Below are 27,536 nucleotides of genomic sequence, written 5' to 3' on the forward strand. Positions count from 1 at the left end.
TCAAGTGATCCACCCTCCTCGGACTCCTAAAATGCTAGGATTACAGGCATGAGCCACCACACCTGGCCTACTTTGAATTTTTTTTCCTTTTTTTTTTTTTTTTTGAGACAGAGTCTCACTTTGTTGCCAGGCTAGAGTGCAGTGCTGCGATCTCCATTCACTGCAACTTGTGCCTCCCTGGTTCAAGTGATTCTCCTGCCTCAGCCTCCCGAGTAGCTGGGATTACAGGCACGCGCCACCATGCCCAGCTAATTTTTGTATTTTTAGTAGAGATGGGGTTTCACCATGTTGGCCAGGATAGTCTCGATCTCCTGACCTCGTGATCCACCCGCCTCGGCCTCCCAAAGTGCTGGGATTACAGGCGTGAGAACCGCGCCCGGCCAGAATGTCAAAAAAGATGGGCCTTTTGCCTGCCCAGAGCTCACTGAGTAATGGCAGGTTTCCAAGAAGTCACAGTAACTAAGGGACAAATACTTGCAGGTCACTCTCCTTTCCTGTCATGGCTCAACCACCAGATGCCAAGTTGGGAAAAGGTGGTGGAGTCAGAGCAGCAGCAACAGCAGCAGAACCAACAAAGCCCTCAGCTCAGCAGGGGTCAGGACCAGAGCGCAGGCATTGGGAGCCCTGCAGATAAGGAGTGGAGTGCTAGTGCTCCCTCCCCAGACCAAGCCCCAGGAAGCTCCAGGGATGAAGCGAGTGATAAGCTATGTGGATCTGGAGTCCGTGTCCTCCCTAACAGTGCCTGTTTACCAAGAGGACCAAGCAGCTCCTGCTCTAGGTACCTTCCACAAAGCCTCCTGTTCCTCTGTCTAGCAGCCCAGGGCACTCAGAGGACAGCACAGAGAACACCTGGGCTCTGCTGTGGGCCAAAGCCAACATGTACTGTAAAAGAGACGGTCCACTGCTGACATGCTTCAGGGCCCAGCCTTGGAGGCTCCAGATCACTTCGGGCCCTGCCAACCTTCCAGGCTCTCTCCTTCTCCCCAGCCCCAGTGCTCCTCAAACACCATGAGGTAGACAGAAAAGGTGCTCTCTTTCTCTATATTCTTTCTGCTGTCGCCTGCAGTGAGTTCTTAATTCAGGTATTTTCAATCTTTTTTTGGTTTTATATAAATTCATTTAAGGCTACAAATTTGCCTCTGATGACACCTTCAATAGATCCTGGAAGTTTCCAGTATGCAACATTTTCAGTCATTCCCTTCCAAATGTTTAGTTTCCACTGCAATTTCCCCTTCAGCCCATCGGTTGTTTGGGAGTGCATTCTAGAATTTCCAGGCTGGGCATGGTGGCTCACACCTGTAATCCCAGTATTTTGGGAGGCTGAGGCAGGAGGATCATTTGAGGTCAGAAGTTTGACACCACTCTGGTCAACATGGCGAAACCCTGTCTCTACTAAAAATACAAAATTAACCAGGTGCGGTGGCGTGCACCTGTAATTCCAGCTACTCCAGAGGCTGAGGCAGGAGAATCACTTGAACCTGGGAGGTGGAGGTTGCAGTGAGCCGAGATCATGCCATTGCACTACACCCTGGGTGACGGAGTGAGACTGTGTCTCAACAATAAATAAAATAAAATAAAGTTTCCAAACCATAGGTGCTTGAGGAGTCTCTTCTTATCATTGCCAGCAGCCAGATATGATACATGTTCTCGGAGACTGTTCTACCCTCATGATGGCTTATTCCTTTTATTTAATCAATCACTCTTCATGCATCAGGGTATCTACTTGGGGCAGGGATGTTGCCAAGTCCATCCTCTCCAAAGGCAAGACCTGTCTCTGGGTGTTTCTGCACACCCCTGAGGATTCCTCTAAGTAGTGGCTCCTGGCTGGGCCTTCAGCAGTGTGGATGCCAGCCTGTCCCCAGCCACCAGAGGTGTCCACCTGTGGGAAGCCCTGGTCTCCCTCTGACTCCAGGCCAGGTTCACCAGCAGGGATGCCTCACAGGCTCAGTAAGGGCCTCCCTCCCTAACGTGAAAGACCAGGCAGAGTCTTCAGGGAGATGGTCCTGCTTCACCAGTCATGAACCCAGACGCAGCCTGGCCTCCCTGCTACTCTCCCTGCTGACCGGGCCATACCTGGCCCTGGAGCTTGGCTGGACCCACAGTCAGTCATTTTACCACACATCACCATCCGTTGCCAATTTCCAGACCCAAAAAGGACCCACATCACTTAGTTTCTTCAAACAACAAAGTATCAACAGAGAAAGTTTTTTTTTTAAGGCAAAACAAAGGAGCCCATGGTGGTTAGATTTCACAGTCGTGCTGGCTCTCGCTCCACTGCTCCAGCAGCTCACGGTGACCTCGCTGCTCTCCTCATCCTCCTCACCTTCTCCCACCTGACTCTCGGAGGCCCCTGTGTGCCTGAACTCTGACTGCATGCCCACAACAGCTATGCTGGCAAACCCACCACCACCTCTCAAGAGTTGCAAAATCTTTTTTGTTGGCTCTCATATGCAGTCTTCCAGTGAACAAATAGGACTGTCACACCACATGCCCCTCAGTCAGAGGTAAAAGCAGAGTGGACATCACACAGAGAATGGAACTGGGGAGGCCCAACAGGCCTCTGGGGTGAGTGCTGTGGTCTCCGACCCCTGTGCTCAGGCAGAGAAACAGCAATCCAGCCCACTGGGATGCTTCTTCCAGAGCCCCACCAGGAGGCTCCTGTACTCACTTACCAGGGTCTGCTATGAGCTGGGCTCTCGTGGCTGAGTGGGGCCCATAGGAGGCCATCATAACTCCACGGATGGGGAGTAACCTCCTGGCCCTGGCTGAAGACACCTGCTCCCAGCCCTCATCTTTGGGCTGCTGGCAGGGGACAGAGGGCCAGGCCGACCTCTTGGTTTCTTAGGGTGAAGTAAATGAGCCGTTCTCTCTCTGCATGTCCTCTCACCTCTCACAGGAGGTGTCCAACCACCCAAGCCAGGTGTGACCCTCCTGAGCATCAAAACGGTCCTCCAAAATGCCTAGACAGGAGCTACAGAGCTCTCACAGAAACAAGGGAGGGGCGGCCCACTCCCAGAGCTGCCCTCCACCTGGGGTGGCCAGAGGGATGGCCCACTGGCCCAGCCACTGTCACACGGCCACCTCCCCTCCTTGAGGGTGCGCCCCCTTTGCTGCTGCTTTCCCAACCTCAACCTAGGGCCCAGCATGGCGCAAGCACCCCGTAAGCACCAATGGGTCCCCTACTCTGAGCCTGCAAGTTCCCACCAACTAAGCCTCCAAGCATAGCCCTGAACACAGACAGCAGCGCCTCTGCAGGTCTGGGTCCAGGGCAGGGGCTGCTCATCCACACGGGGTCGGGGGGGAGGGTGGCGGGGGCGCATGGCACCGCGTGCAGCTCAGTCACTCTACAGCAAAACACACACCAACTGCACAGCCACAAGTACCAGATTTAACTCCCCACCCACAACCCGCCCACCATCCTCTCCCAAATAGCTCTAGAGAACTTAAACCAAGTAAGTGTGGCTCAGGATTATGTTTCAGAAAATACAGAAAGATAAATCTGTATTTCTAGCACACTGCCCCCCACGCTTGCCACACATGGGGCTGTGAGGGCCTCACATGGGGCATGAGGCTCTGAACAACAGTGGTAGTTGGTAGGGAAGCCCTTCCCTCTCCTGACCAATGTTCCTTTCTATAAAATGAGGCGGCGAGATGGGATGATGAGGCTCCATTGCAGCTCTGACAACCCAAGTCTGTATGACATCCAGTGAGAGGCAGGGACTCCCTTTCCTCCTGCTTAACGTCACAGTCGTGTCATACCCCCTGACCAAGACTTCCCAGAGCTCAAATAGGGCACTGGCACCAGTGCCACCACGCGGGTTTCCTGATCCACCAGCCATCCTCCAGGAGTCAGGCCCTCGAGATGACTGGAAGGACAGGCCTGACAAAGGGCAGTGCACATGGACATGTACACCAAGGCACTCGGCAAAGCAAACGCATGAGGGCAGCTGGTGGGGACACCGAGTCTGGGTCGGGGAGTCTCCCCAGCCCACCACCAGGGGACAGATTCCAGGAGCGCGTGACGAAAGAAGTCAAAGCAAAATGTTCTGGGGAGACAACAACCCTAAGCAAAAGTAAAAGCCAGGTGAACCCATGAGAGATTCCGAAGGTGCGCAGGAGAGGAAACACGCTTGCCTCCAACCCCGGGGCAGAGGCCACAGCCCCATGCCGGGAATGGGGCAGCTAAGGCACCAGACACCCCCACGGACCTGTTTTCCTGATAAACAGACTGCCCACCCACTCAGCATCACCAGGACCGTGTCCACAACAGAAACTTCTAATGCCCTTTTAAAGAGCTCTCACCCAAAATGGCATTGTGTCATTTTCTGTGAGCTCAAGTGGAAAGTGATTAACATCTATGAGGACCTACTGTGTCTGGTGCTGGGAAATTTAGACATGTCCTCTCCTACCATGAGGCAGACAATGGGATGCCAGTCTCACAGATAAGAAAAGAGGCTCAACAAAGTCAAGGTCTTGCCCAGTGTCACAGAAAAAGAGGCAACACTAGAATCATCTGACCCAGTGCCCAAGCCCATTCCTCCCCTCCTGAAGCTCAGGCTGTTTCAGATAAACAAGACGGGAGAGGACCCACAGTTTTTCAAAACCGGAAATGGGTGGGTACAAACTGTTTGTTCCTAAAAATACTGGGGTTTTCCTGAGAAAGCTAAGTATCATCCCCACCAGACAAGGCTGTGTAACCTCCCCAGCTGAACACATCCCAGCGCTTGGCCTCAATCAAAGATGTTTGCAAAGGTGACTGTGCAGGCTCTAGTGTTCCCAGGGCAAAGGATGCGGAAGGAGGGCAATGCACCATACCCTGCAGGCAGCACCTCCCCCATCTGTCCACTCTCCTCTCAGGGTGGGCAGATTTGAGAGGCAGAGGGCCCTTTGTCAACCCGAGTCCCCCCAAGCCAGGACTGCAGGAGAGAAGCACCAGAATTCTTCAGGGCCACAATAAACTTGTAACCAACGTCCACCCCTGCTATGGTGTGAATGTTTTTGTCCCCACCAAAATTGATATTGAAATTGAATCCCCAGCCAGGCATGGTGCCTCATGCCTGTAATACCAGCACTTTGGGAGACCGAGGAAGGTGGATCACTTGAGGTCAGGAGTTCAAGACCAGCCTGGCCAACATGGTGAAACCCTGTCTCTACTAAAAATGCAAAAAATTAGCCGGGTGTGGTGGCGTGTGCATGTAATCCCAGCTACTCAGGAGGCTGAGGTGGAAGGATCGCTTGAACCCGGGAGACGGAGGTTGCAGTGAGCCAAGATCGCGCCACTGCATTCCAGCCTGGGCGATAGAGTGAGACTCCATCTCAAAAAAAAAAAAAAAGAAAGAAATTGAATCCCCGAGGTAACAGCGTTGTGGCCTTTGGGAAGTGATTGAGACACAAGGGCTCCGCCCTCACGAAGGGGATTAGGTGCACTCACGAAAGGGCTTGACAAAGGGAGTTTGGCCCTTTCCGCCCTTCTACCTTCTCCATGTGAGGACAGTGTTACTCCCCTCAGATGACGCAGCATTCAAGTCCCATCTCAGAAGCAGAGAGCAGCCTTCCCCAACGCTAGTACCTTGATCTGGGACTTCCAGCATCTGGAACTGAGAAATAACTTTCTGTTCTTGATAAGTTACCCAGTCTCAGGTATTTTACTACAATAGCACAGAACAGACTAAGACAACCCCTTACTCTCACAAAGTGAGCCTGCCCAAACAAAAGGCCTCTCAAATGGGCCGATGTGTGCCACTCATGTGCTAGAGAGCCACCAAACCACCTGCACGCTGATGCCTGGCTGATGAGCTGCCCTCAACACCAGCACACAGGTCCAGCCCAGGAGACCCAGGACTACACTGGGTGATCCTCATCTTAGCCGGCACTTGGCAAGTTCCTCTGTCCTGGCGCTCTCTGTACCTTAGGAGACAACTGAAAGGTACATTGGGGTGAGTCTGGCCTCAACTCAGACAATAGAGTTGCGGCCCAACAGCACTGCACCCTGACCCGACTTTCTCTATCCCGAACCTCCCCCACAGTTTCCCCAGAGGGCTTGCTGGGGCCCTTTTCCTGGCACCTGCAGAGCCCCCACACTCGGGTCAAGGTCTGCCTCATCCCACAGCAGCTCTCTGTGGCCGACCTCACTGCTGCTCACCCCCAGCCTACACTGTCCACTTCTTAGATGCAGAAATGGAAGCACAAGGGAGTTGCTGCCCCACTGGCCCTAAGACTCAGTGGCCCTCTCTCCCACAGCTCTCCCAAGCCAACTCTGAGGACACAGCAGGTCCTCTGCATCCAAACCAAAGTTTCATGGGGCTCCCTTCTGCTGGATCAGAATGGGGTCATGTAGCAGCGAGATGGGGACACAAGCCAACATAAGCCTGCTGGTTCCCTACCCAGACCTGTGAGCTAAACACAAGAGTGACATCTGTGGGAGTTATGTGGATCTCATGAAGACAGATTAGACTGGTGGTTACCAGGGCTGGGATGGGGAAGGGGAGCCAGGGAATGAAGGGGTGCAAAAAAGAGAATATAAATATATTTATTACCACTGAACTGTACACTTAAAAATGGTAAAGATGGTGAATTATATACATATACGTTACCCCAATAAAAACAAATAAATAAGAACAAGAAGGTCGGATGCAGTGGCTCAGGCCTATAATCCCAGCACTTTGGAAGGCCGAGGCAGGTGGATCACCTGAGATCAGGAGTTTGAGACCAGCCTGACCAACATGATGAAACCCCATCTCTACTAAAAATACAAAAATTAGCCGGGTGTGGTGGCAGGTGCCTGTGTAATCCCGGCTACTTGGGAGGCCTCAGCCTCAAGCAGGAGAATCACTTGAACCCGGGAGGCAGAGGTTGCAGTGAGCCGAGATCACCCCACTACACTCCAGCCTGGGCAACAGGGCGAGACTCTGTCTCTGAAAGAATGAATGAATGAATGAAACAAGAGTGAAATTACAAATGGAATTTTAAAAGTCATATGTACATGTGATAGAAATTGCATAGACGCAGGTACTTGTCCCAGCTCTGGCACACTAGGAGTCACAAGACGCCCTACTAATCCAGACAGCTCTCATTTTCACCACCTGGACTCAAAAAAAAAAATGCTTTCCAACCTGCCATCTTCCTTATCCATAGGACAGAAGCCTCAGGCACCCGAGACCCACTCAGGAGCCCCGGGCTGCTCAGCCACACAGTTCAGGAAGTGGCCGATAGCAGCTGCACTCCATCAAGCCCTTGGCCACCAGGACCCCACCACATTGCCACCTCCCGGAACAGAATGTGAAAGATGTAGTCACCAAAGAACCAGCTGCACATCTTCCTGGAAGGTCTGGGTGAGTGGGAGCCCATGAGGACTCTACACCTGCTGCAGAGTGCCCAGGCGGAACCCAGCCCCTTTGTCAGCAGGCCCCTGTGATGTGGCCCCCCAGCCAGGCCCTCAACAGTCATGAACATCCTTGGAACCAGTTGCATGACAACACAGGCCCAGCCCCTACGGATTTCTACCCCCAGCTGGAGCAAAGCCGCCTCTGATCCTAGCCACAGATCTCCATAAGCACTAGGTATTCTGCCCAGTCAGTGGACCCTGTATCTCAACCAAATGCCCAAATTAAGGCTGCTTAATTGCACTATGCTCCCTTAGGAAGCCACCATTAGCTGACTCTGTGTTTTGGAGGGTTTTCTGTTTTGAGACAGTGTCTTGCTTTGTCACCCAGGCTGGAGTACAGTGGCACAATCACAGATCACTGCAGCCCCAGCTTCCCAGGCTCAAGCAATCCTCCCACCTCAGCCTCCCCCCAAAGTGCTGGGATGACAGGCGTGAGCTACCGCACCTAGCCCATTAGCTGACTCTGAGTCACTCCAAACCCAGGGGCAGAGCTAAGCATGACAAGGAGCCACAACAAACCCTGGCAGACCTGGGTCCCGGGGTGCCAGGCTGTGGTATGGAGGTGAGCTGGTCTTTGCTGGAAGTAAATAAGGCCTTCGCTTGGGCATCCCTGCCCCATACGTGCTAACACACTCACACCCCTACCTCAGCCTTCAGCCTGGCTCTTCAATTATGCTGCTGCACATCATTAGTAAGGACCCCAAAAGAAAGCTCTCTCAAGGCAGCAACCCACACTGCAGGTGGGAGGGGCACAGGAACCGGGCCAGGTTTGTCCGCAGCGGGACCTTTCAACCCAGGCCAGTATTGAGTTGCCACCACCAGTTGGAGTGCATGGTTGGTCTGACCATGGGTCTTAAAGAGGAGGGATGGGAGAGAATCAACCTCTAGAAAGGAGCAAGGATTAAAGCAAGTGCAGAGGTAGGGGCAGAGTCAGGGTGGCCCTGGGCAATTTGTCTTCTGGAATCAGTTTGCAGAACCCTGAGCAAGCCAGGCCCAGGGGTTCCTACACCTGGATACCTGAAGTGCCCCACAGAGGGGTTGGGTGTCATCAGTATCCCAAGACAAAGAGCCCCTAAAACTTGTGGTAAATCAATCCTGAGTTCCTGTATTTGATAGGGAGTTTAGGGGGCTGGGAGTAGAAAATAATTCAAGGCCCATACCCTGACTCCCACCTTCATCTGAGCTGTACCCTGGGAGATGGGCAGGGCCTACCCACCTTCACCTGCCCTCCAAGTACTTCCTAAGATTCAGCCTACCTCTCAGCCAGCCTAACTTGTCTCATGCTGCCTTCAGCTCTGTCAGCCTCCCTGTGGAGTCCCCCTCTGCCCAGGCCAGGAAGCCCAGGAAGTAGAGCTATAACATCCATTTCCTATCCCCGGTGCCCAGACCCATGAGCTAGAGAGCCGATGATGAACGAACAAACAGACAGATGGCAAAATGAACAGAGGTCGGTTCGTTTCTTGTCTTCTCCTTTCCTCTGGGCATTGTGAGCCTGGTGCCCTGAAGAAGAAATGACCCAGCCCTATCCACACCCCAAACCATCAGCTGTCCCTTGGCCAGGTTCCCATTTCTCTAGGTTTAACAGCAGACAAGCGACCACACAAGGGAATGCGCCATGGTCCTTGCTTCACTTCCCAGAGAGAACAATGTCGATAGCTTTCGTTTACGTGCCGGATGCGATGCCAGAACACCAGGAATGACATTTTAGATTTTAGATCCCACATTCAAGTGTTCTCAGACTAAGCGTGAGTTAGCTATTTAAGGAACACTCACAAAAAGAGGTGATCACTTGATAGGCATCTGTTTCAAACTGTTTCTGAGTTTTTTTTTTTTTTTTTTTTTTTTTTTTTTTTAGGGGAGCAGGAATGGTAGCAGCATTCACATGATTTGCAAATGCCCTCCTGGGCATAAGATCCCAAACAGTAACACATGAATCTGAATAACTGGCTTGTCCAAGGGCTTGGCTCGTGAACAGGCTTACACCAGGGCCAGCAGCCACCCCCTCTGGATGTGTTGGCCTAGGGAGAACAGGCCCACTAGTCCTGCGCACTGGATATGTCTCTGACAGGGAAGGCAAGGGGTCACAACAAGGCTGGGGGCAGCAAGCAGCCTCCAGGCCCTGAGGAACCAGAAGAAAAGGCCTATGTCCTCAACCCCTAGTCATAGTCAAATGGCCCCCAGGTGCCCTAACTCAGATGGCAGTGGAAACACAAACAACAGCTCAGAAAGCACCAGGCTGGACACCTCACACCTAGCTGATGGTCCAAGACACATAAGCACCCCCAGGGCCTCCCTCAGCCTGGCAGGCAGATTAGAGACAAACTTGAATTCAATGGACTCCAGACCTCCCATCCCAAGTGGGCATGGTGACTACACCCCAACAGGAGACATTCTGACAACTGCTCTGGTCACGAAGGCTCAGACATTACTTCCTAGTCGGAGTATTAGATGTGAAAGGCCCAGAGCCAGGCCAGCTCCTGGGGAGAGCTGCATGTGGCCTACTCCCCACAGCCGGCCTCCAGGGGCCCAGCCCACCCAGGGAGACCAGGGAACTGGCTGCTTTGAAGCTCACTCAGAAAGGAGGCCTCTGCTTCCTTGATTCCATTCCAGGAATTCTCAAACAACAAACATAAAGAGGATTTCCCTTCTTCGGTTCAGCCTCTGCAAGACACCTGAGGTTGCCTCGGTGATGTCTGCCAGTCCGAGGGCCTCCAGAAAACCCCGATGTCAACTCAGAGCATGGGTTCCAAGGCTCAACTCAACCTCTGGACCAAGGGATAGCTGAGGCCATTAGGGGATAGATTCCATTCAGGCCCCTAGGGGTCAGCTTGCTAACCATGCCCAGATACAGCCCCCAACCCCTGACCAATTCAACTCTTATATACCTTTCTCAGCTGCACCAGTCCCAGGCCCAGCAATCTGCCCAGGTCACAGGGAAAGGCCTCCATCCATCTCCCTGCAGGCTGTGTGGGTGACAAGCCTGTTTCTGCATCTTGCCCACTGCCCAGACTGTGAGGGTACCACCACTCCACACCACTCAGCACCCGGCCGACACCTCTCACCTGATGCCCGTGGAGTGTGTAGAGCAGCCGGCCCTCCATCAGGTCCAGGATCTTCAGGGTCGAGTCACTGGAGGCCGTGATTAGGTAGTTTCCCGACGGGTGGAAAGAGAGCCCGTTCACTGCAGCACTGTGCACTAGGGGAAGGACATCAGTCAGGTGCTGGCTGGGAGGCACAGGGAGCACAGTTGAAGCCCGGGACAGGCAATCAGGGCCAACTGAGGCTCAGCACAGCCCTGATGGGGCTGGGTCAGGATGGTCATTGCTCAAAAGAGCTGTGGGGAACCCAACAAGGATTTCCCAGGAGAGGGGCACAATCAAAGAACAGGAAAAGGCCCATTCAGAGCCAAGGGCAGGCAGTAGAAGACAGGAAGACAGAAACGGATGCAAAAACCAGAGGCAGCAGACGATTCCTCCATCCTCTCCCACAGCAAGCGGTCAAGCTGGAGCAGAATAGAGCACTCAAACATACAAACATAGCCTTTGGTCTATCTGATATATTCTTTCTTTAAAGAAACCAAATGGAAAATAAAACCCTTGAAATGTCAATACAATGCCACTGCCATACAGGGAGGGCATGTGTGGGGGCAGATGAGCAGAAAGCTAAGACACTCTTAGGAACCAGTCAGGACTACGTTCCAACCCCAAGCCTCCTGCCTGCGCTCACCCCATGACCTTTTTTGAGAGACAGAGTCTCACTCTGTCGCCCAGGCTGGAGTGCAGTGGTACGATCTCAGCTCACTGCAGCCTCCGTCTCCTGGGTTCAAGAGATTCTCCTGCCTCAGCCTCCTGAGTAGCTGAGACTACAGGTGTGCCACTCTGTCCAGCTGATTTTTGTATTTTTAGTAGAGTTGGGGTTTCACCATGTTAGCCAGGTTGGTCTGAAACTCCTGACCTCAGGTGATCCGCCTGTCTCGGCCTTCCAAAGTGCTCAGATTACAGCCGTGAGCCACCACATCCATCCTGAGCAAGCATCTTGACTACACTGAGCCTCAATTTCTCCATCTGTACCAGAGCACCCATGTGTAAGGGGTGCTGTGGGGATGCTACTAAGTTAAGCACATGAGGCCTTTGCAGAGTGAGCCATCCAATGCCAACACGGATGTTCCTCTCCTTTGCCCTCTATGTTCCATGTAACCCCAGGTCCTGCCACGTCACCTACTCAACAGCTTGGCCCTGTCCATGACTCTCTTTTCCCTATCATCCCAGCCTAACCCCACCATCTTTTCTGGTGTCCCTCACACTCCAAGATCCGGCCACCCCAGCTGTGTCAATTCCCCCAGTCACAGAACTTTTTTACTCCTTGTTTCCAGTGGGCCTGAGAGACTCTTGCCCTCCCCTTTTCCTGATCTTAAAGCTTAGTACTGGAAGCTACCTCCTCCAGGAAGCCTCCCCTGGCCTCCCGATTAGGGCAACCCCCTTCATTTGTCCTTCCAAAACACCATAAGCCTGCCATCGGTTCACTCGTCACATTTACATGCAACTATCTGACTCACATCTGGATCTCCCATGAGACCATGAACTCCATCAGACAGGGGCGGTGTTGAGTCCCTGGCTCCCAACTCAGTGCCTGGCACCGAGCAGGACTCAGAAAGTGGTTGGTGAGCAGGTGCTTAAGTTGGGTATCCAGAAGCTCCAGCAGGTTACACAACCCTCCCTCAAGGCCAAGAGCATATTCTAGGTGAAGCTGGGGGCAGACCTGGGCAGTCTACATGCGGACAGAGCAACTCCACAGCCAATGCATGGATCAGCTGCATCACAGCCTCCTAGGGTGGCTTCTGAGGAAAACCCCAGTGTCTTTCTTCCCATTACCACAGGCCCGATGAGGAAAACCAGTGGGGCTAAAATAACCATGACCCTGCCAAGTCAGAATTGCCACTAACATAAAGGCAGACTCAAAATCAACTATCGTCTTAGCACTGAGAGGCTGCAAGAACTACTGGGTTGGTAAACACACCCAACACGAAACAGCCCTCAACAAGGCCCACAGGGTGCACACAGTCCCTCAGATGCCAGCCCAGCTGATGTGCTGATGTGCCAGGGAGTCTGGATACATGTTACCAGGCACACTTAGGGGGAGACAGCCAAGGTTTTACGTAACATGATATTTATATCTGAACAACACCCTCCAAGTGCCAGGATCTCCAGGAGGCAGCCTGGAGAGGGACCAGTGGGGTCCCTGAAGCCAGCTCTTGGGGGCAGATTTCAGAGATCGCCCCCACCACAGAGTCTGCACTGGGATGAAGGCCACCCCCACACCTCCTTGACCAGAAGCTGGCAGAGGAACAGCCGGTGGCAGGATGGTGCAGAAGGGAAGGCATGCTCAGGGAGCTCTGGGCTTCCCAGCACCACCAGGGTGGCAGGGTCAATGTATTGATGCCACACCAGGGGCCCCCACCTGGTCAAGTCCATCCAAGGGAAAGAATCTCTCCCAGAGGAAGGGCAACAGAAGCCCCACTCCACATAAATGTCAGGAATACCCAAGCCTGGGTAGAAACACCTAGAACCATTTACTCCAGAAGAGGGGCTGGCCTGGCATACCAGGCTTTGGGGGATGCCCCAGACACCAGGACCCACCCCACCTTTCCCCACTTGCTCTCCTGCCTCATCCACTGGCCACGCCAGCCTCCACTCTCACTCCTCCTGCCTCTGTGGAGGTGGTGGAGAGTGGGTAGTCTATGGACGCGTCATTGTAAGAACCACCCCTGCACGAGAGTCTACCATGGAGGCTAGGCTGCCCCATGAGGGCATGAGCCTTCGGTCATGATGCCTTGAGCGCCAAATGTCTGAGAATGATCCACTTTTTGTCAAGTCCAAGGCTGCAGGCCTCTTCTTGGCTCCATGGCAGATATCAGTGATGACACACACTGCCACCTGGATGGCAGCTGTGAGCTTGTGGCTCTTATCCCATCTCCACCCCAAAGAGAGAACCCTGACTCCAGGTCAGAGATACACCAACATCAAACTTCTACAGATCCTCAGGGGCCCAGGGACGAGGCCACCACAGCCCCTGCTCCCAAATACCAAGAACTAGTCATAGCTTGTGGGCAGCAGGTGGCCTAAGCAGAGACCTGAGTACACCAACTCCATGCTACTCTGCATGTAGAGGCCTGGGCAAATCTAGGCCCACTACCTGATGGGCTCCAAACCAGCCAAGGGCCCAGAGAAAGCCTGGGTGCCCAAGCAGGAGGTACCTCTCTGGAGGAGACCATGCCAGGGCCAAGCCCCACCCTAACATCCTTCCACAAAAGGACCACTCATTTTCCCCAGGGTGGTCTCTTGCGATGTGCAACTGGTGTTACCAGTGACACGGTGGCTCTGGGTTGACAAGAGGCTTTGGATTCATACCACAAAGGTTCTCTGATACCAGCAGCAAAGGACACCTAAAACACTCCTCTTTTTAAATGCCGTGTAAATGCTCACTTCAGGACGGTGGGAGAGTAGGTTGGCTAGACCAGGTGGGACAGCACCACTGTACCCCAATCAACCCTTTTAGTCTCAAAACACCAATTACAGGGTACAGCCCTGCCCTGCTAGCTGCAACCACTTAAAACCCTCCAGCTGGGCACGGTGACTCACGCCTGTAATCCCAGCAGTTTGGGAGGCCGAGGTAGGAGGATTGCTTGAGCTCAGGAGTTCAAGACCAGCCTGGGCAATACAGTGAGACCCCAACCCCACCTCTGAAAGAAAAAAAAAAAAAGACAAAACCCTCCATGACCATGTATGAGGCCAGGCAGGGGTGCAGGGGTGCACTAAAGACCAATGGACAGAGAGCGTAGGACTCTATGAGTTCTTAGCCCTGCTGACAGCCAGCCAAAGAGACCACCTCTCCCAAGGAGCCTGGGGAGTAAATGACTAGAGTCACTGAAGTGCAAGGAGCGCAGCGTGAGACGGTCAACAGAATGCCAGACTCAAAGGCCCTGAGTTGGGGACTCAGACCCACAGCTGTGTGACTGTGGGCTGCATGCTCTGCATCTGTGAAATGGAGAGTAGACCTACCTTGCTGGCCACTCAGGCCTGTCACTGGATAATGGACCTGCACGTGCTATAAGCCACGAAGCACATTACAGGTTCTGGGATGGGGGCTGCTGCTCAGATGCCTGAACAGTCTTAATGTGGGCTCAGAGCATATGGAGCTAACCCATCACCACGGGGACTGGCATTCAAAGGGTTCCACCAGTCCATCAACTCCTTGCTGAATTGAGAAATCAGAACTGCTCTCTGCAGTGATAGGCTAGAGCCAAGAAACTCCTTGTCTGGCAGGAGAGTCAGCCAGCGCAAGACAAATGGCTCCAGCTGCCTCCAATAGCCCCAAACCCCAAGCAGGCTTCAACTCCAACCCTAGCGGGAACAGGAAGTGCCCTCATAGAACACAACCATGGATGGCTGGACACAAGCAGGTTGGGGCTTGCTAGCCACACACTGCAGTATCATTAACCAAATCCTCTCACAAGAGCCCATCAGCCTCCAACACCAGAAGGCCATTCTGGAAGTGCCTGCTGCCCATCCAGAGTCACTAGGGGAGACACTGAATGACACTGTGTCCGTAGGTTTCCCTTGGGTTTCCTAGGGATCAGGGACAGAAAGCAGATCAGGCATCTTTTGCCAGAGTACTGGGAGCCCTTCCTGGGGAATGAGCCTACAAAGAGATTCTACTGCACCTATTGGGGTGGGGGAGCCACTTGGGTAAAGGGTTTCCCCTTAGTTTCAGCTAGAGGTTTTCTGGGGAGCCCCAAGACCAGAGCAGACCTGGTCATGTCCTCCCGTCAGGAGAGGATGAGAGGTATGTTCCCCCTACCCAGGGAGCTCAGATCAACCTGGCTCACTGCACCCCTAAGGGTCAGCCTAGAGGCTATGGGATGAGTCGGCTATCCTGTGAACACCCACTACTGGCCATGGCATTGAGCAGGGAGCTCAGGGGGAACCGGCTGTGTTTATGGGCACTCCAAATCCCGCTAAGCCTCCAATCTACACTAGGGATGGCTTAGGGATGAGACACTGCAGGCCCACTGAGAGGGTGTCATAAGAGGCAAGGCCAGAAGCAGACTGCAATCTCCCAGCAGGGCCTGTCAGTCCACACACTCAGCTCCACTCAGGACACGGCCCCTGGGGCTCATCTGAGTCCACCCACACCTCCCCAACCCTGCCATCATGGAGATCCGCCCCTGCCCTCCACCAAGCCTGCTTCCTCCAGGACCCCGGCTCCCTCCCTCTCCCCAGTACCCACCACTCCTCGGCTGCTCTGCATTGCTCCACCTCCTGACAACCCTCTTCACGAGACCCCACCCTCCTTCGCTCTCCAGCCTCTGCCCTCCTCAGCTCTCCCATGCTGGGAGATGGGGCTCATACCTCTCACTCTGGCTGCTTTGTGGACCTTTATCTTCTGTGGCCCCCTCAATTATAGGGGCTCAGAATGTGACATCAGCCATTCTCATATCCCAGATCCCTGGGTCCAGCTGGCCCCTCCACCCCAACAGGGTCAGTTTCTCTGCTTCTACTCAATCTCTGCAACCCATCCCCGACTCTGATGCCAGCCCCCACTTTGATACCAGGCACAGCCAGACACCTACCCATCACTGGGGCACATGGGGCACACCAGCCCCCAGCCCCAGCAGACTCTGGACACCGCTATCCTCTAAGATGTCCTTCTTCCCTTCATACCTTAAATGATGAGGCCAGTCCTGGCACTGCCAATCAGGCCACATCTTTGGGACCCTGAGCTGGAGATGGCATCTGAGGCCCTTCCCAGAGGGCATCTGCTGTTATACCCATGAACACCAGGCCCAGGCTCCTGATCCATCAGAGATGGGCCTGGACCCTGCCAGGGTCACCTAGAGATCCTCTCCACCCAGTGTCAGGACTTATGTAGCACAAACCACATACCCAGTCCTGTGTTATAATCCTTATATGGCTTTTCCCATCAGAGCCTCACAAAGCCATGAGGAAGGCCTATCGCCACCCCCTTTACAGAAAGGAACCCAAGCATGTGCCCCTGACCGCTGTCCTGCCTCATCGCCTTCCACTCCCATCTCTCCCTGTCTAAGTCCTCCCTCCTCTGCACCTGCCCATGTTCCCCAGGCAGCTGTGCAGATGTGCCCCATCCCCGAGCTCCAGCCCTTCACTCAGGCCTGGCCCAGAGCAGAAGGCTGAAGGAGGGATGGGAGAGGTATGGGCTCCAAGTGGAGGCAAGCCCCACTGCTTTTCTATTCCAGAAGCCTCTGTCTGAAAGAGCATTGGTAACAAACCCCAGGGTTTCCTGTGCGGGGCGTGGGGCAGGGAAACAGGTTCTTGCGGCTGGCCCCTGCCACCTGGTGGTGCTGTAGGGTACTACAGGCCTTAACCAACCAGGTTGGCCTCACCAAACAGGACCAAGACAGTGTCATTGTCATCATCACTAATGTTGTATCTCCTTCCCCTCATTTTGTGCCAGCCACCCTCTCAATTCTTGATATGAAACAACTCATTAACCCTCCCAACACCTCCTGTGAGACAGGCCCCATCATTGTCCCAGAGGCCCCACAGAGTCAAATGACCTGCCCAACATCACACGGCCAGGAATGCTTTAAAAGCCGGCTGCGGAGCCTACTCTCCACCATGTGCTTTTCAAGACTAGGATCTTCTCCCCATTCTGGAAAGGCGTGCTCACCTCCATTACCCCAAAGAAAGTGCTGTCCTTGAACACCAAGAGTTAGCTAGGAAGGGTGTGCGTGTGGCAGGGGTAGGGGTAGAGTGGGGGGTGGTGGTGTCGGAGCCCCACACCTGTGTCCAGCCATGTACTTCCCATTTCAGGTGTGGTTTATGGAAGCAAGCCCAAGAACTTTAAGCTTAGTCCCAGGTTAACGACCACGATTCTTCAAACAACTCCAGCTCTGCCTTCCTTCCTGGTCTCTCCCTGGTCCAGTCTCACTTATCTCTGTTTTGTCAGCTGCACAATTCCCAATTTCTCCAATGACCCCTCACCAGCTCCCTTCCCTGAGCCCATCCTTGGAACTGGGGTGCCTCGTGGCCCTGCCCACTCATACTTGCTCTCAGGCCAGTTCCCTACCCAATACTCTCAGCTAACTCATCCTGGGCATGTCTAAGTCTGCCCTCGCCCTCCAACTCCCACCTGGAACCTTGCATGAGCCCATGTCCACTGCCTGCCACCCTGCCTTCCAAGGGCTACCATCCTGGGCCTGGCCCCTAGCTAAGTCAACCCTCCCTACGACTCTACATCTGTGGAGGACACAGTAAGACCAGAGGTGGCCATGGTCCCACCAATGCTGGCCTCTACTGACAGCCCTGTTCCCTTTACCACAGGTCAAGGGCTGTCACCTTGGCCCTGGAGGGCAGAGCCTCCATCACCAGGAAAGGCAAGTGGCATGCCCCTGAGAAGTGGTCCTCAAGCGAAGCCCTGGCCAGAGCCGCAGTGAGGACTCCCCATCTGGCCCTGCAGTACGTGTGAGACTCTGCCACTTCAGAGGTGGGCATCGAAGGCTCAGTGGAAGCCAGGTAGCACCAGGCTCCATCTCCTGGCCAAGGTTCCAAGCCAGGCCAGCCAGGGCACAGACTCTCACCCCTGGAATCCCAACAGACCCAGGATACCTTCCTGCCCAAGGCCATCTCAGTCCCATTTAAGCACTACAGCACAGAACAACATCCAACACCAGCACAGTCCCACTAGGGCTGCCCTCAGGCCCAGGAGGCTGTTCACCACTCACAATGATAATGCTGCAGCAGCCGGTGAGTCCGCACATCCCACACCTTCACTGTGTTGTCCATGCCGGCAGCGGCAATGCATGTTCCACTGGGGTGGAAGTCCACGTAGGTGACAAAGCTGGAAAGACAGGGGCCACTATGCACTATAGGAGGTCTGCCCTGGTTCAAGATGGACCCAGAAACATTTAGTGCTTTCCCATCCCTGTGTCCTGCCCATGCTGGTCCCTTGACCCAGACACCTCCTTTCTGTCACATTTGTTTACCAGGTGGCCAAGGGAGAGCAAGAAGAAGTAAAAGGTGAGAACAGTGGCCAGCAACAAACTAAGGTGGACTGACCAGGGAGCACATCCCACCGCCCATTTTAAATACAAGTTGAGAGGGCTATCTTCAAACCCAAAAGTCAGCCAGGCTCCCCTGGGGTTTTCAAAGTTGGAACTGGTACCTTTCCCAGGGGTGGCTGCGGGGCAGATCCTGCCACCTGAGGCACAGGTGGGAAGGTCCAGCAGGGCTACAGGGCCACTGGCCCACCCCTCTCTAGAAGACAGGCCAAGAACCCTCACTACACCCATATGTGATTCCCAGGCTGGTATCACATCCAGCTCTCAAGGAGCCCTTGTGGCTCCCAGCCCAACGAAGGAGGGCAGAAGCTGGGGTCTCTACTCAAATGCGGGCACCTCTCTCTCCTGATGATGTGGCACAACATGAACAGCCACCATCTGCTACAAGAACCCAGTGAGAATTTTGTAAAGCCATCACCATGCATAACGTACCAAGAGGCTTTAAAATGTAGTTTGGGCAACTGAGTGTCAACTGCTCACAGACAGACAAGTTGTAATCCTGAGAACCAGAAAGTGAAGGAGAAAAAGAGGAGCACAAATAATTACACAGCTCCAAAGAATTGTGTGGCTTGAGGTTAAGCACTCCTGCTATTCGTGGGATGGAGACAAAGCTACCATCCACACAGGAAGAGATACAATGCTAGGTTGCCAGACCTCACAAAAAGCACCAGACAAGGGACAGCAGTGATAAGGCTGCTGGTTCCACGGCTCCAGCCACTGAAGGCCACTGGGCCTCCTCAGGCCCAGGTCTGTGCTCTGTGCTTCAGCGCCTACAAGTGGAGGACAGCATCCGGAGACTCACCCGCCATGCTCGCAATACGAGTGGACGCATTCCCGGCTGCTCTTGTCCCACAGCTTAACAGTCTTGTCATCACTGGCAGACACGATGAGTCGCCCGTCGGGGGAGAACCTGAACCGGGTGGGGCACAAGTCACACCTCGGACTAACAGATGACATGGGTGCCACACACCATCTTCCACAGCCACTCTTCCCCAAGTGCCTATTATCTGCCTGCAGGAACCACCCGGGGTCACATGCCCTGCTGTGATTTATTATTTTTTTTAATTTGAATACCCTAATATGTCTTTTCAGAAACAAACGCATCGCATCCTAGGAGGCAATGTTACTTCTGTTTATTTGGTCATATCTTAAATTATACTTTGTTTCTGAGAATAGTTAACTTTTAGCACTTGATAATTTTTCTTTTTTTCCTTCTAAAGAGCTTTTCAGGAAACTATGACTAAATTTTGGTTTTGGTTTTGTTTTGTTTTTCAGACAGGGTATCGCTCTGTCGCCCAGACTGGAGTGCAGTGGTGTGATCTCAGCTCACTGCAGCCTCAACCTCCTGGGCTCAAGTGATCCTCCCACCTAAGCCTCCCAAGTAACTTCGACTACAGGCATGCACCACCACACCCAGCTAATTTTATTTATTGTTATATTTTTTTTGTAGAGATGGGGGTCTCACTATGTTGCCCAGGCTGGTCCTCTAACTCCTGGACTCAAAGGATCCTCCCGCCTCATCCACCAAAAGTGCTAGGATTACAGACATGAGCCTTCAAGCTTGGCCTGTGACTTAATTTCAAATGTTATAAAAATGCTTCCTTTATTTTTTTCTTCCTGAATCTGTGAAACTTCTTTCCTGTTGCTCTTGTTTCGTTCTTTCCTGTTGCTCTTGTTTTTGTTTTCTTACGTAACTTCATGCACAAACAGCCCCCCTCCCACCCCAACAGCAAACTCTGACCAAAAGGGAAAAAGAGAAGTTCTTTCTGACTTAGAGGAAAACCAAATATAAATAAATGAAAAGAAAAGAAAAAAAAATGGTGCCTGCCTCACGGGTGAGCACAGAGCAGCCTCATGCACATAAAGCCCCAGCACTGTCCCTGATGCACAGCACATAGCAACATGCAGCCGGCACTGCCTGCCAGCAACATTTGCACAAAGGTGGCCAAAAGCTCACCATCAATGTCATTACTCTGGGACCAGGTCCTCCGAGTCTACATTTGACTCAAGTGTGAGTCAGCAAGACACAATCTGCCAACAAAAGGCATAAGGTCCTGGGGACTGCCACCAAAGGCCCAATATGGACTTGACACCCAAGTTGGCTGTCCTGACCCCTCCTGATCTCAGGACCCTAATCATAAAGCCTCTAAGAGCCATCAGGGGTCTCCTAGGACAAAGGAATGGGGGTGCCCTGGAGAACAGTAACTTGTATGGGGTCCCCAGAAGAACACAGCTCAATAGTCCCCAACTTCTGACTCATGTGGTCTCCTAATGTCACCTGGCACCCCAAACCCTTCCTCTGAAGCAAAGATATTTGACCCATGAGGAAGCTCTGTTGAAAAGAACCAAATAAGCTAGAAGTAGGACTATCTGTCTGCAATTCTTGGACCTTGAAAGGTCCTTTGGGTCACCTGGCCCCTTTTGCACAGCACTGGCTCCCCGGCCATCAGGAAGGCCAGCCTCCAGGATAAGCCCCCCACCTCAGAAGCCTGGGCCCCTATCTGGGAGCTCTGGAGCAAAATCATCCTCTGAGAACACCCCATTGGAAAGTAGGCAAGCCTTACTGTCAGAGAGAGTTGGGTTTAAACTCCAGCTCTGCCACAGACCCACCGTGTGCCCTGGGACAAGATACTACTGTTCTGAGCCCCCATTTCCTCAAATGGAAATGATACCACTTAGCTTGCAGAACTGTCTTAAGAGACAAAAAGAAAACGTGTAGTGATAGTACTGAAAGTACCTAATTGTTGTTTTTGATAATAAATGGCCCCTGTTGACCCAGTTTGTGCTTTGCCAACACAGACGTCAGAGGGTCATCATGGCTGACTATGGACTAACTTACATGTCATGCATCAGCTCTGTGAAGCTTCTCAACAACATACAATGCAGGAGCTATTATTGTTCCCATTTTACAGATAAGGAAACCAAGGCTGAGGAAGCTTAAACAATGCCTAAATAACTTGCCTGAGGTCACAAGTTGGTACCTAGAAGCCCCTGTGCCAGCCCCCAATCCCCAGGGTTCCTCCAAGGGTCTCCAGACAGAACAATGCTCACTTGGCACAGCGGACCCAGTTGATGTGCTGTCTCAGGGAGAACAGGAATTTCTGGCGATGAGTTGCCCACACTTTGACTGTCTTGTCGTCAGAGGCTGTCACGAAGGACTGGCCATCACTGCAGAAGTGGACACTCCTCACTGTGGCCGTGTGTGCACGAAACGCAGTTGACTCACCTTTGCTACAAGGACAGGCATCCAAGAGTGAGGAAACCCATAACAGTGACATGAGAGCCCACAAGCACATCAAAGTTCTCCCTACTCCTCAAGCACTCCTCCCAAAGGTAGCCAAGCCCAAGAACCCCAGTCTCCACAAGGGAACGCCAGAGCCTCTCTTACGTGAACAGAGCACCGCCCCCAGGCTTCACCTACATGAACAGAGTAACAGGTGGCATTTCTTTAGGGATAGATGGGGTCAGCCCAGAATTCCTCTTCCAACCCTGAGGGGAGGGCTCCAACTACAGCCCCAGCCTCTGATGGCACCTCTTCCAAAGCAGAGTAGAAGTCCCACTGTGACAAGTCCAGAGCCAAGCTAGGGGACCTCGGTGGGGATGGCTCTGGCACCAGGGGCCCAAATTCTGACAAGCCTCCTCAAAGTCTATGACTCACACATTGGGTACCCAGATGCGGACAGTCTTGTCTCGGGAGCCAGAAGCAAGCAGGTGTCCCGAAGGAGAGAAGTTCACACAGGTGATGGCATCCTTGTGGCCAGTGAAGCGGTAGGCGCGTGATTGCGGCTTCATGTGCCAGACCATGAGGCATGAGTCCATGGAGCCACTGGCTGAGGACAGTGGGTAATGCTATGACCCGCAGCTCTAATGGGCTTCAAGCCTCCACCAAGACGTTGGAGAGGCAGGAGGAGCAACTGGCCCAGCTCCACCTTCCCTGGCATCCACAAACAGGACCGTGAGAAGTCTCCCATAGAGCAGAGCACATCTCGAGGTGTGGTCTGGAGGTGGAGAACCTGTGGCCCAGAGTTCTCCAAGGAGCACACCCACATGGGAACAAGACCGAGGCCCTTCCATGCCAGCCCTGGACTGCAATCCGAGCTCTGGGAAAACTCATTCCCATGGGGCCCAGGGTCTCCCTCCAGATACATCCTGAGGGCACCAGAGAGTAAGTCCTCCCTGGCTGGGAAGCCAGCCCCTCCCATTGAGAGGGTCCAACTCAGTATGAAGCCTAAAGGAGGTCCCCAAAATTGACCAAAAATGACTTCAGTTCCCTCTTAACCTTTACACACCAGAGGGCTTTGATGACAGGATGAAGGGGCAAGTCTCCTCTGTAGGAACTGGAAAGTGCAGTCATAAAAGTTGTGTACGAAAGCTTATGCAACCAAGGAAGGGGGACACTCAGCTGCAGCATAAGGGCAGTGGGAGTGAGGGGGGTGCCCGGCTCTGCTCAACAGCCTTCTCACCGACAAGGCTCTTCAACAAGAAGGTGTGCCTTATTACTGTGGGCAACAGAATCAATAAAGCTTCAAGGAAAAGGAATCACTGTTTAGGGCCCATACCAAAAGACAGACCCAAAAGGTGGCTAGGGTGTGCCGGAAAAGACCCAGATCCCAGTCCCACCCTCAAAAGCTGTGTGGCCTTAGCAAGGCCCCTAACCTCTCTGACCCTCAGGCTCTGCATGTAAAATGGAGCTATGAAGCCCAGTGCCCAAAGAGCTGGCACACAGAAGCAAGACACAGGTTAGACAAAGCTGTGCAGTCCTTGTGCTCTGCTCCCCAACCACCACACCTCCAAGGTAAAAACTTGGCCTGTTCGGCTCATAACCTAGCACCTAGACAAGGTGCCTCTTCTTACCCAGTTGCTTTGTGTTGATACTGAAGTCCACACAGGTAACTGCATCTCGGTGGCCCTTAAAATGCCTTTCCAGCGAGGGGTCCTCCTGGAGGAGAGCCAGGGTCAAATGTGTGAAGCCTGGGTGAGGAAGGGGCTTCCCCGGGGCCAGCACTCTTCCTATAACAGCCGGGGGGGTGGGGTTAAAAATGCTCAAGGCATGACCTTATATAAAGAAAATCCTAAGGAATCCACTAAAAACTATTCGAACTAATATATCAACGGTGGAAATGCTTCAACAAAAACAAAAAGGAACAAATGAGTTCAGCAAGGTTGCAGGATACAAAATCAAGACACAAAAATCAATTGTCTTTCTGTACACTAGCAATGAATAATCCAAAAAATAAAACTATTTAACTTACGATACATAAAAAAATACTTAGGAATAATTTAACAAAAGAAGTACAGGACTTGTCCAGTAAAGATGACAAAACATCACTAAGAGAAATGAAAGAAGACTTAAAAAATGGAAAGACATTCCACATTAATGAACAGGAAGACTTACTATTTATTGTTAAGATACAATACTACAATACTCCTCAAATTGGTCTACCAATTCCACATAATTTCTATCAAAATCCCAGGTGTCTTTTTTGCAGAAACTGACAAGCTGATCCCAAAAATCACATGAAAATGCAAAACACCCAGAAAAAACAAAACGATCTTAAAAAAAAAAACAAAAAAACCAAAAAAAAGCAGATACTGTAGAAAGCAATTTGGCAGTTCCTCAAAAAGTTAAACATAGGTCAAGTGCAGTGGCTCACACCTGTAATCTCCACACTTTGGGAGGCTGAGGCAGGAGGATCACTTGAAGCCAGGGGTTCAAGACCAACCTGGGCAACGCAGCAAGACCCTGACCCTTCAAAAAAATTAAAGAATAAGGCACACGTAGTGGCTTGTGCCTGTATTCCCAGCTACTCAGGAGGGTGAGGTGGGAGGACTGCTTGAGCACAGGAGTTCAAGGTTGCAGTGAGCTGTGATCACACCACTGCACTCCAGCCTAGGCAACAGAGCAAGACCCTGACTAAAAAAAAGTAGTTAGCCGGGCACAGTGGCTCTGCCTGCAATCCCAGCATTTTAGGGGCCCAGGCGGGCAGATCACCTGAGGTCAGGAGTTGAAGATCAGCCTGGCCAACATGGTGAAAACCCTCTCTACCAAAAATACAAAAATTAGCCAGCTGTGGTGGTGGGTGCCTATCGTCCCAATTATTTGGGAGGCTAAGGCAGGAGAATCGCTTGAACCCGGGAGGAGGAGGTTGCAGTGAGCCGAGATCGCACCACTGTACTCCAGCCTGGGCAACAGAGTGAGACTACTAATCAAAAAATAAATAAATAAAATAAATATAATAAAATAAAAAATAAAGTAGTTAAACATAGTTAGCAAATGACCCAGAAATTCTAGGTAAATACCCCAAAGAGTTGAAAACATGGTTTACACAAAAACTGGTACACAAATGTTTAGAGCAGCATTTTTCTTAAGAGCCAACAAGTGAATAAACCCAAATGTCCATCAACACATGACTGAATAAACTAAATGTAGCATATTCATACAACAGAATATTATTCAGCCATAAAAAGGACTGAAGTGCTGATGCTTGCTGCAACATGGATGAACCCTGAAAACATGCTAAGTCAAAGAAGTCAAACACCAAAGGCCACATTTTGTCTGATTCCATTCATATGAAAAGTTCAGAATAGTCAAATATATAGAGACAGAAAGTATTAATATATTAGTGATTGCCAAGGGTTGGGAGAAAATGGGGAAAGGGAAGAAGCGGCGTGACTGTTATTGAGTATGGAGTTTCTTTTTGGGATGATGAAAATATTCTGGAATTAGTGATTACAGCTGCACAACACTGTGAATGTACTAAAAGCTACTGAACTGTACACTTTAAAAGGTGAATTCTATGGTATACGAATATCTTAATAAAGTTATGTTTTAAAAGCCTAGAGAGAGAAAACAGGAACCTTACAGCATCCCCCAACCTTTTCTCAGGAATCAGATCCTATCACCTCAATGCCACCACAGACTGGCCAGTGAACCCAAAAGGTCAGCCCTCGACAGGTCCCCATGGCATCACCACCAACTCTACTCTACCCAACATCAGAGAAACAGCAAGGCCATTCAGGACATTGCTTAGGAAAACACCAGAGAGAATATTCCGGAGACTCTGTCCTTCCAATAGCAGCTAGGATCTCAACACTTGAAAGGTTATAATTCAGTCACCCAAACAACTCCCCCTACACTAAGTATCACAAACCTCAAAGAAGCACTCTGGGTGCTCCAGGAAGCACAAAGGCTCCTCTTGGGAAAGGATGTCCTTGGGGCATAGCAAAGCCACCCTACACAGCAGTAACCAGAACAAAGGCTCTATGGCCTTGTGCCCAGCTCCACCCCTAACGCACCTGTCAGAGTCTCCTTTCAACAACAGAGAGAGAAGTAGCTGGGGGAGGGTCCCCAAAAGAGCCTTCTGCTCTCACCTGAGCTTCTTGAAAGAACATGGGTAAGAAAGTGTCCGCCTCTAGGCTCAGCAGGCAGAGGCAAGTTCAGGTCCACCCCTGACCAGTAGGTCCCGTGATATCTCTCAACACCGCCTCCCCTCTGTAGCTCCCTGCATGTGGGCCTCATCTCCCTCAACAGTGGTTTACACACGGGGTGGGCGGGGGGAAGGGGGCAGGAAGGGAGGTAGAGTACCAGATTAGGAGTCAAAAGGGTCAAAAGGTCGGTATCCTAGCCTGGACTCTCCGTCCACGTCCTCAAGTGCCTCAGGGCATCACAGGCTACCACCTACCCTCCCTGACTCTCCAATCAGCCAGAGGGCCAGGCCGCCTCAGGGCATCACAGGCACCCAGCCTCCCTGACTCTCCTATCAGCCAGAAGGCCAGGCCCGTTCAAAGGAATCTCTCGAAATGAGGACCTCTGCAGGAATGTGGACTCAGAGAGGGCGACTCCACCCGGCTCACACTGCAGGCCCGGGCATCTCAGCGTCCTGCTGTACCCCCCTGCTGGAGCAGGGTGTACCCTCAACAAGACCCCACGCAGCCACCAATTGCTAAGGACAGGGAGAATGACTACAGAGGCCCGATACCAGTCCCAGGTCACACATGAGTCAGGACTTGGTCGTGTGTCCCTCGCTAGGATGCAAACGATGGAGGCAGAGGCCTGTTTGTTCGCTCCAGAAATCCAGCGCAGGGCCTGGCACGCAGGAGGGGCTCAGAAAGTGCCCGACCCAGCACAGACGGTAAACTGGTCCTGAAGAGGACCACCCTGGAACCTGGCGCCCCACCCGCCCCTCGCAGCCATCGCTCTGGCCACTAGGCGCCCAGTGTCCCAGCGGGGAGACTGAGGCCTGGGGAGCTGCAGTCGGCTGGGCTTACCGCGCAGGGCGCAGCCATGGCCGGGCTGGCGGCGCCGAAGGCAGCGGCGGTGGCCGTTGCGGCCCGTTCAGTTTCCGCGCCCCCAACGGCCACCAATAGCAACGCGGGCCGCGTCGGCACGCCCCGCCCACCGCAATTAAAGGAGAAGCGCCTCAGCTTTTTGCCCCACGACTGGAAGCAGAGCTGGGTGACCGGCGGCCGGCGCCACGGTCTCCGTACCCAGTTCCCCAAGCTCAGAGAACCCACAGACAGCGCCGCCAAAGGCCTCTGTCTGCCGCCACTCGTTCCGCCTGAGAAATTAAAAGACCCAGGATGAGGGGTTCACCCCACCAGCCCGTCGTCCGGCTACTCTAACGGCGAGCGCAGCCTGCTGGGAAATGCAGTTCCAAGTCGCCCACGCCCCTATATCTGGAGGAAGGTGGAACTACACTTCCCAAGATGACGTGACGGCGGGCCGGGTTTTACCACCCGAAAAGACGGCCTTAAGGATCCCGGAAGCGGAGGACACGTGGGTTGCTGTGACCAGATTGCCTTAAAGCACCCGCGCGCGCCGGCGCAGCCAGGTTTTCCCGCAGGAATCTATTGAGAACTGAGTATTCGCCCCTCGGGAACTCTCAATGGTTCGCCCGTCCGAACGTTCTTAAGACAAGTGTCGATTTAAAATAACATGAGTTACTCGGAATCACAAACATGGACTGGAGAAATCTAGGTTCGATTCTCAGTTCTCGCCCTGATTGGCTGTGTGATCTCAGGAAAAACGCCTCTGCTGTGTGCCCCAGTTTCCCCATT

General features: G+C 52.7%; 1 protein-coding gene across 34 annotated transcripts in view; it reads right to left on the minus strand.

The window, feature by feature from the left end:
- The window catches only part of LOC105480534 (POC1 centriolar protein A), an 84,588-nt gene extending 57,446 nt beyond the window's left edge, over positions 1 to 27,142 (minus strand). For 18 of the 34 annotated variants that reach the window (XR_011620074.1, XR_986495.2, XR_003017735.2 and 15 more), the window contains exons 1-7: positions 26,748 to 26,888; positions 23,334 to 23,418; positions 22,138 to 22,309; positions 21,531 to 21,710; positions 19,282 to 19,389; positions 18,144 to 18,259; positions 10,447 to 10,580 (exon numbers count right to left, since the gene is read on the minus strand). Coding sequence is in view for 22 of the 34 variants with exons in the window: in XM_071091814.1 (XP_070947915.1) it covers positions 10,447 to 10,580; positions 18,144 to 18,259; positions 19,282 to 19,389; positions 21,531 to 21,710; positions 22,138 to 22,309; positions 23,334 to 23,418; positions 26,748 to 26,765 (813 nt within the window). In the remaining 12 variants the exon portion in view is untranslated. Of the gene's footprint in view, positions 1 to 10,446; positions 10,581 to 18,143; positions 18,260 to 19,281; positions 19,390 to 21,530; positions 21,711 to 22,137; positions 22,310 to 23,333; positions 23,490 to 26,747; positions 26,890 to 26,966 lie in introns of those variants that run through there. The other 16 variants (XR_011620072.1, XM_011739551.3, XM_071091815.1 and 13 more) reach the window with 6 other exon arrangements.
- Between the last annotated feature and the right edge of the window lie 394 nt (positions 27,143 to 27,536).

The sequence above is a fragment of the Macaca nemestrina genome, chromosome 2 (genome assembly GCF_043159975.1).
Source record: "Macaca nemestrina isolate mMacNem1 chromosome 2, mMacNem.hap1, whole genome shotgun sequence".
NCBI classification, from domain to species: domain Eukaryota; kingdom Metazoa; phylum Chordata; class Mammalia; order Primates; family Cercopithecidae; genus Macaca; species Macaca nemestrina.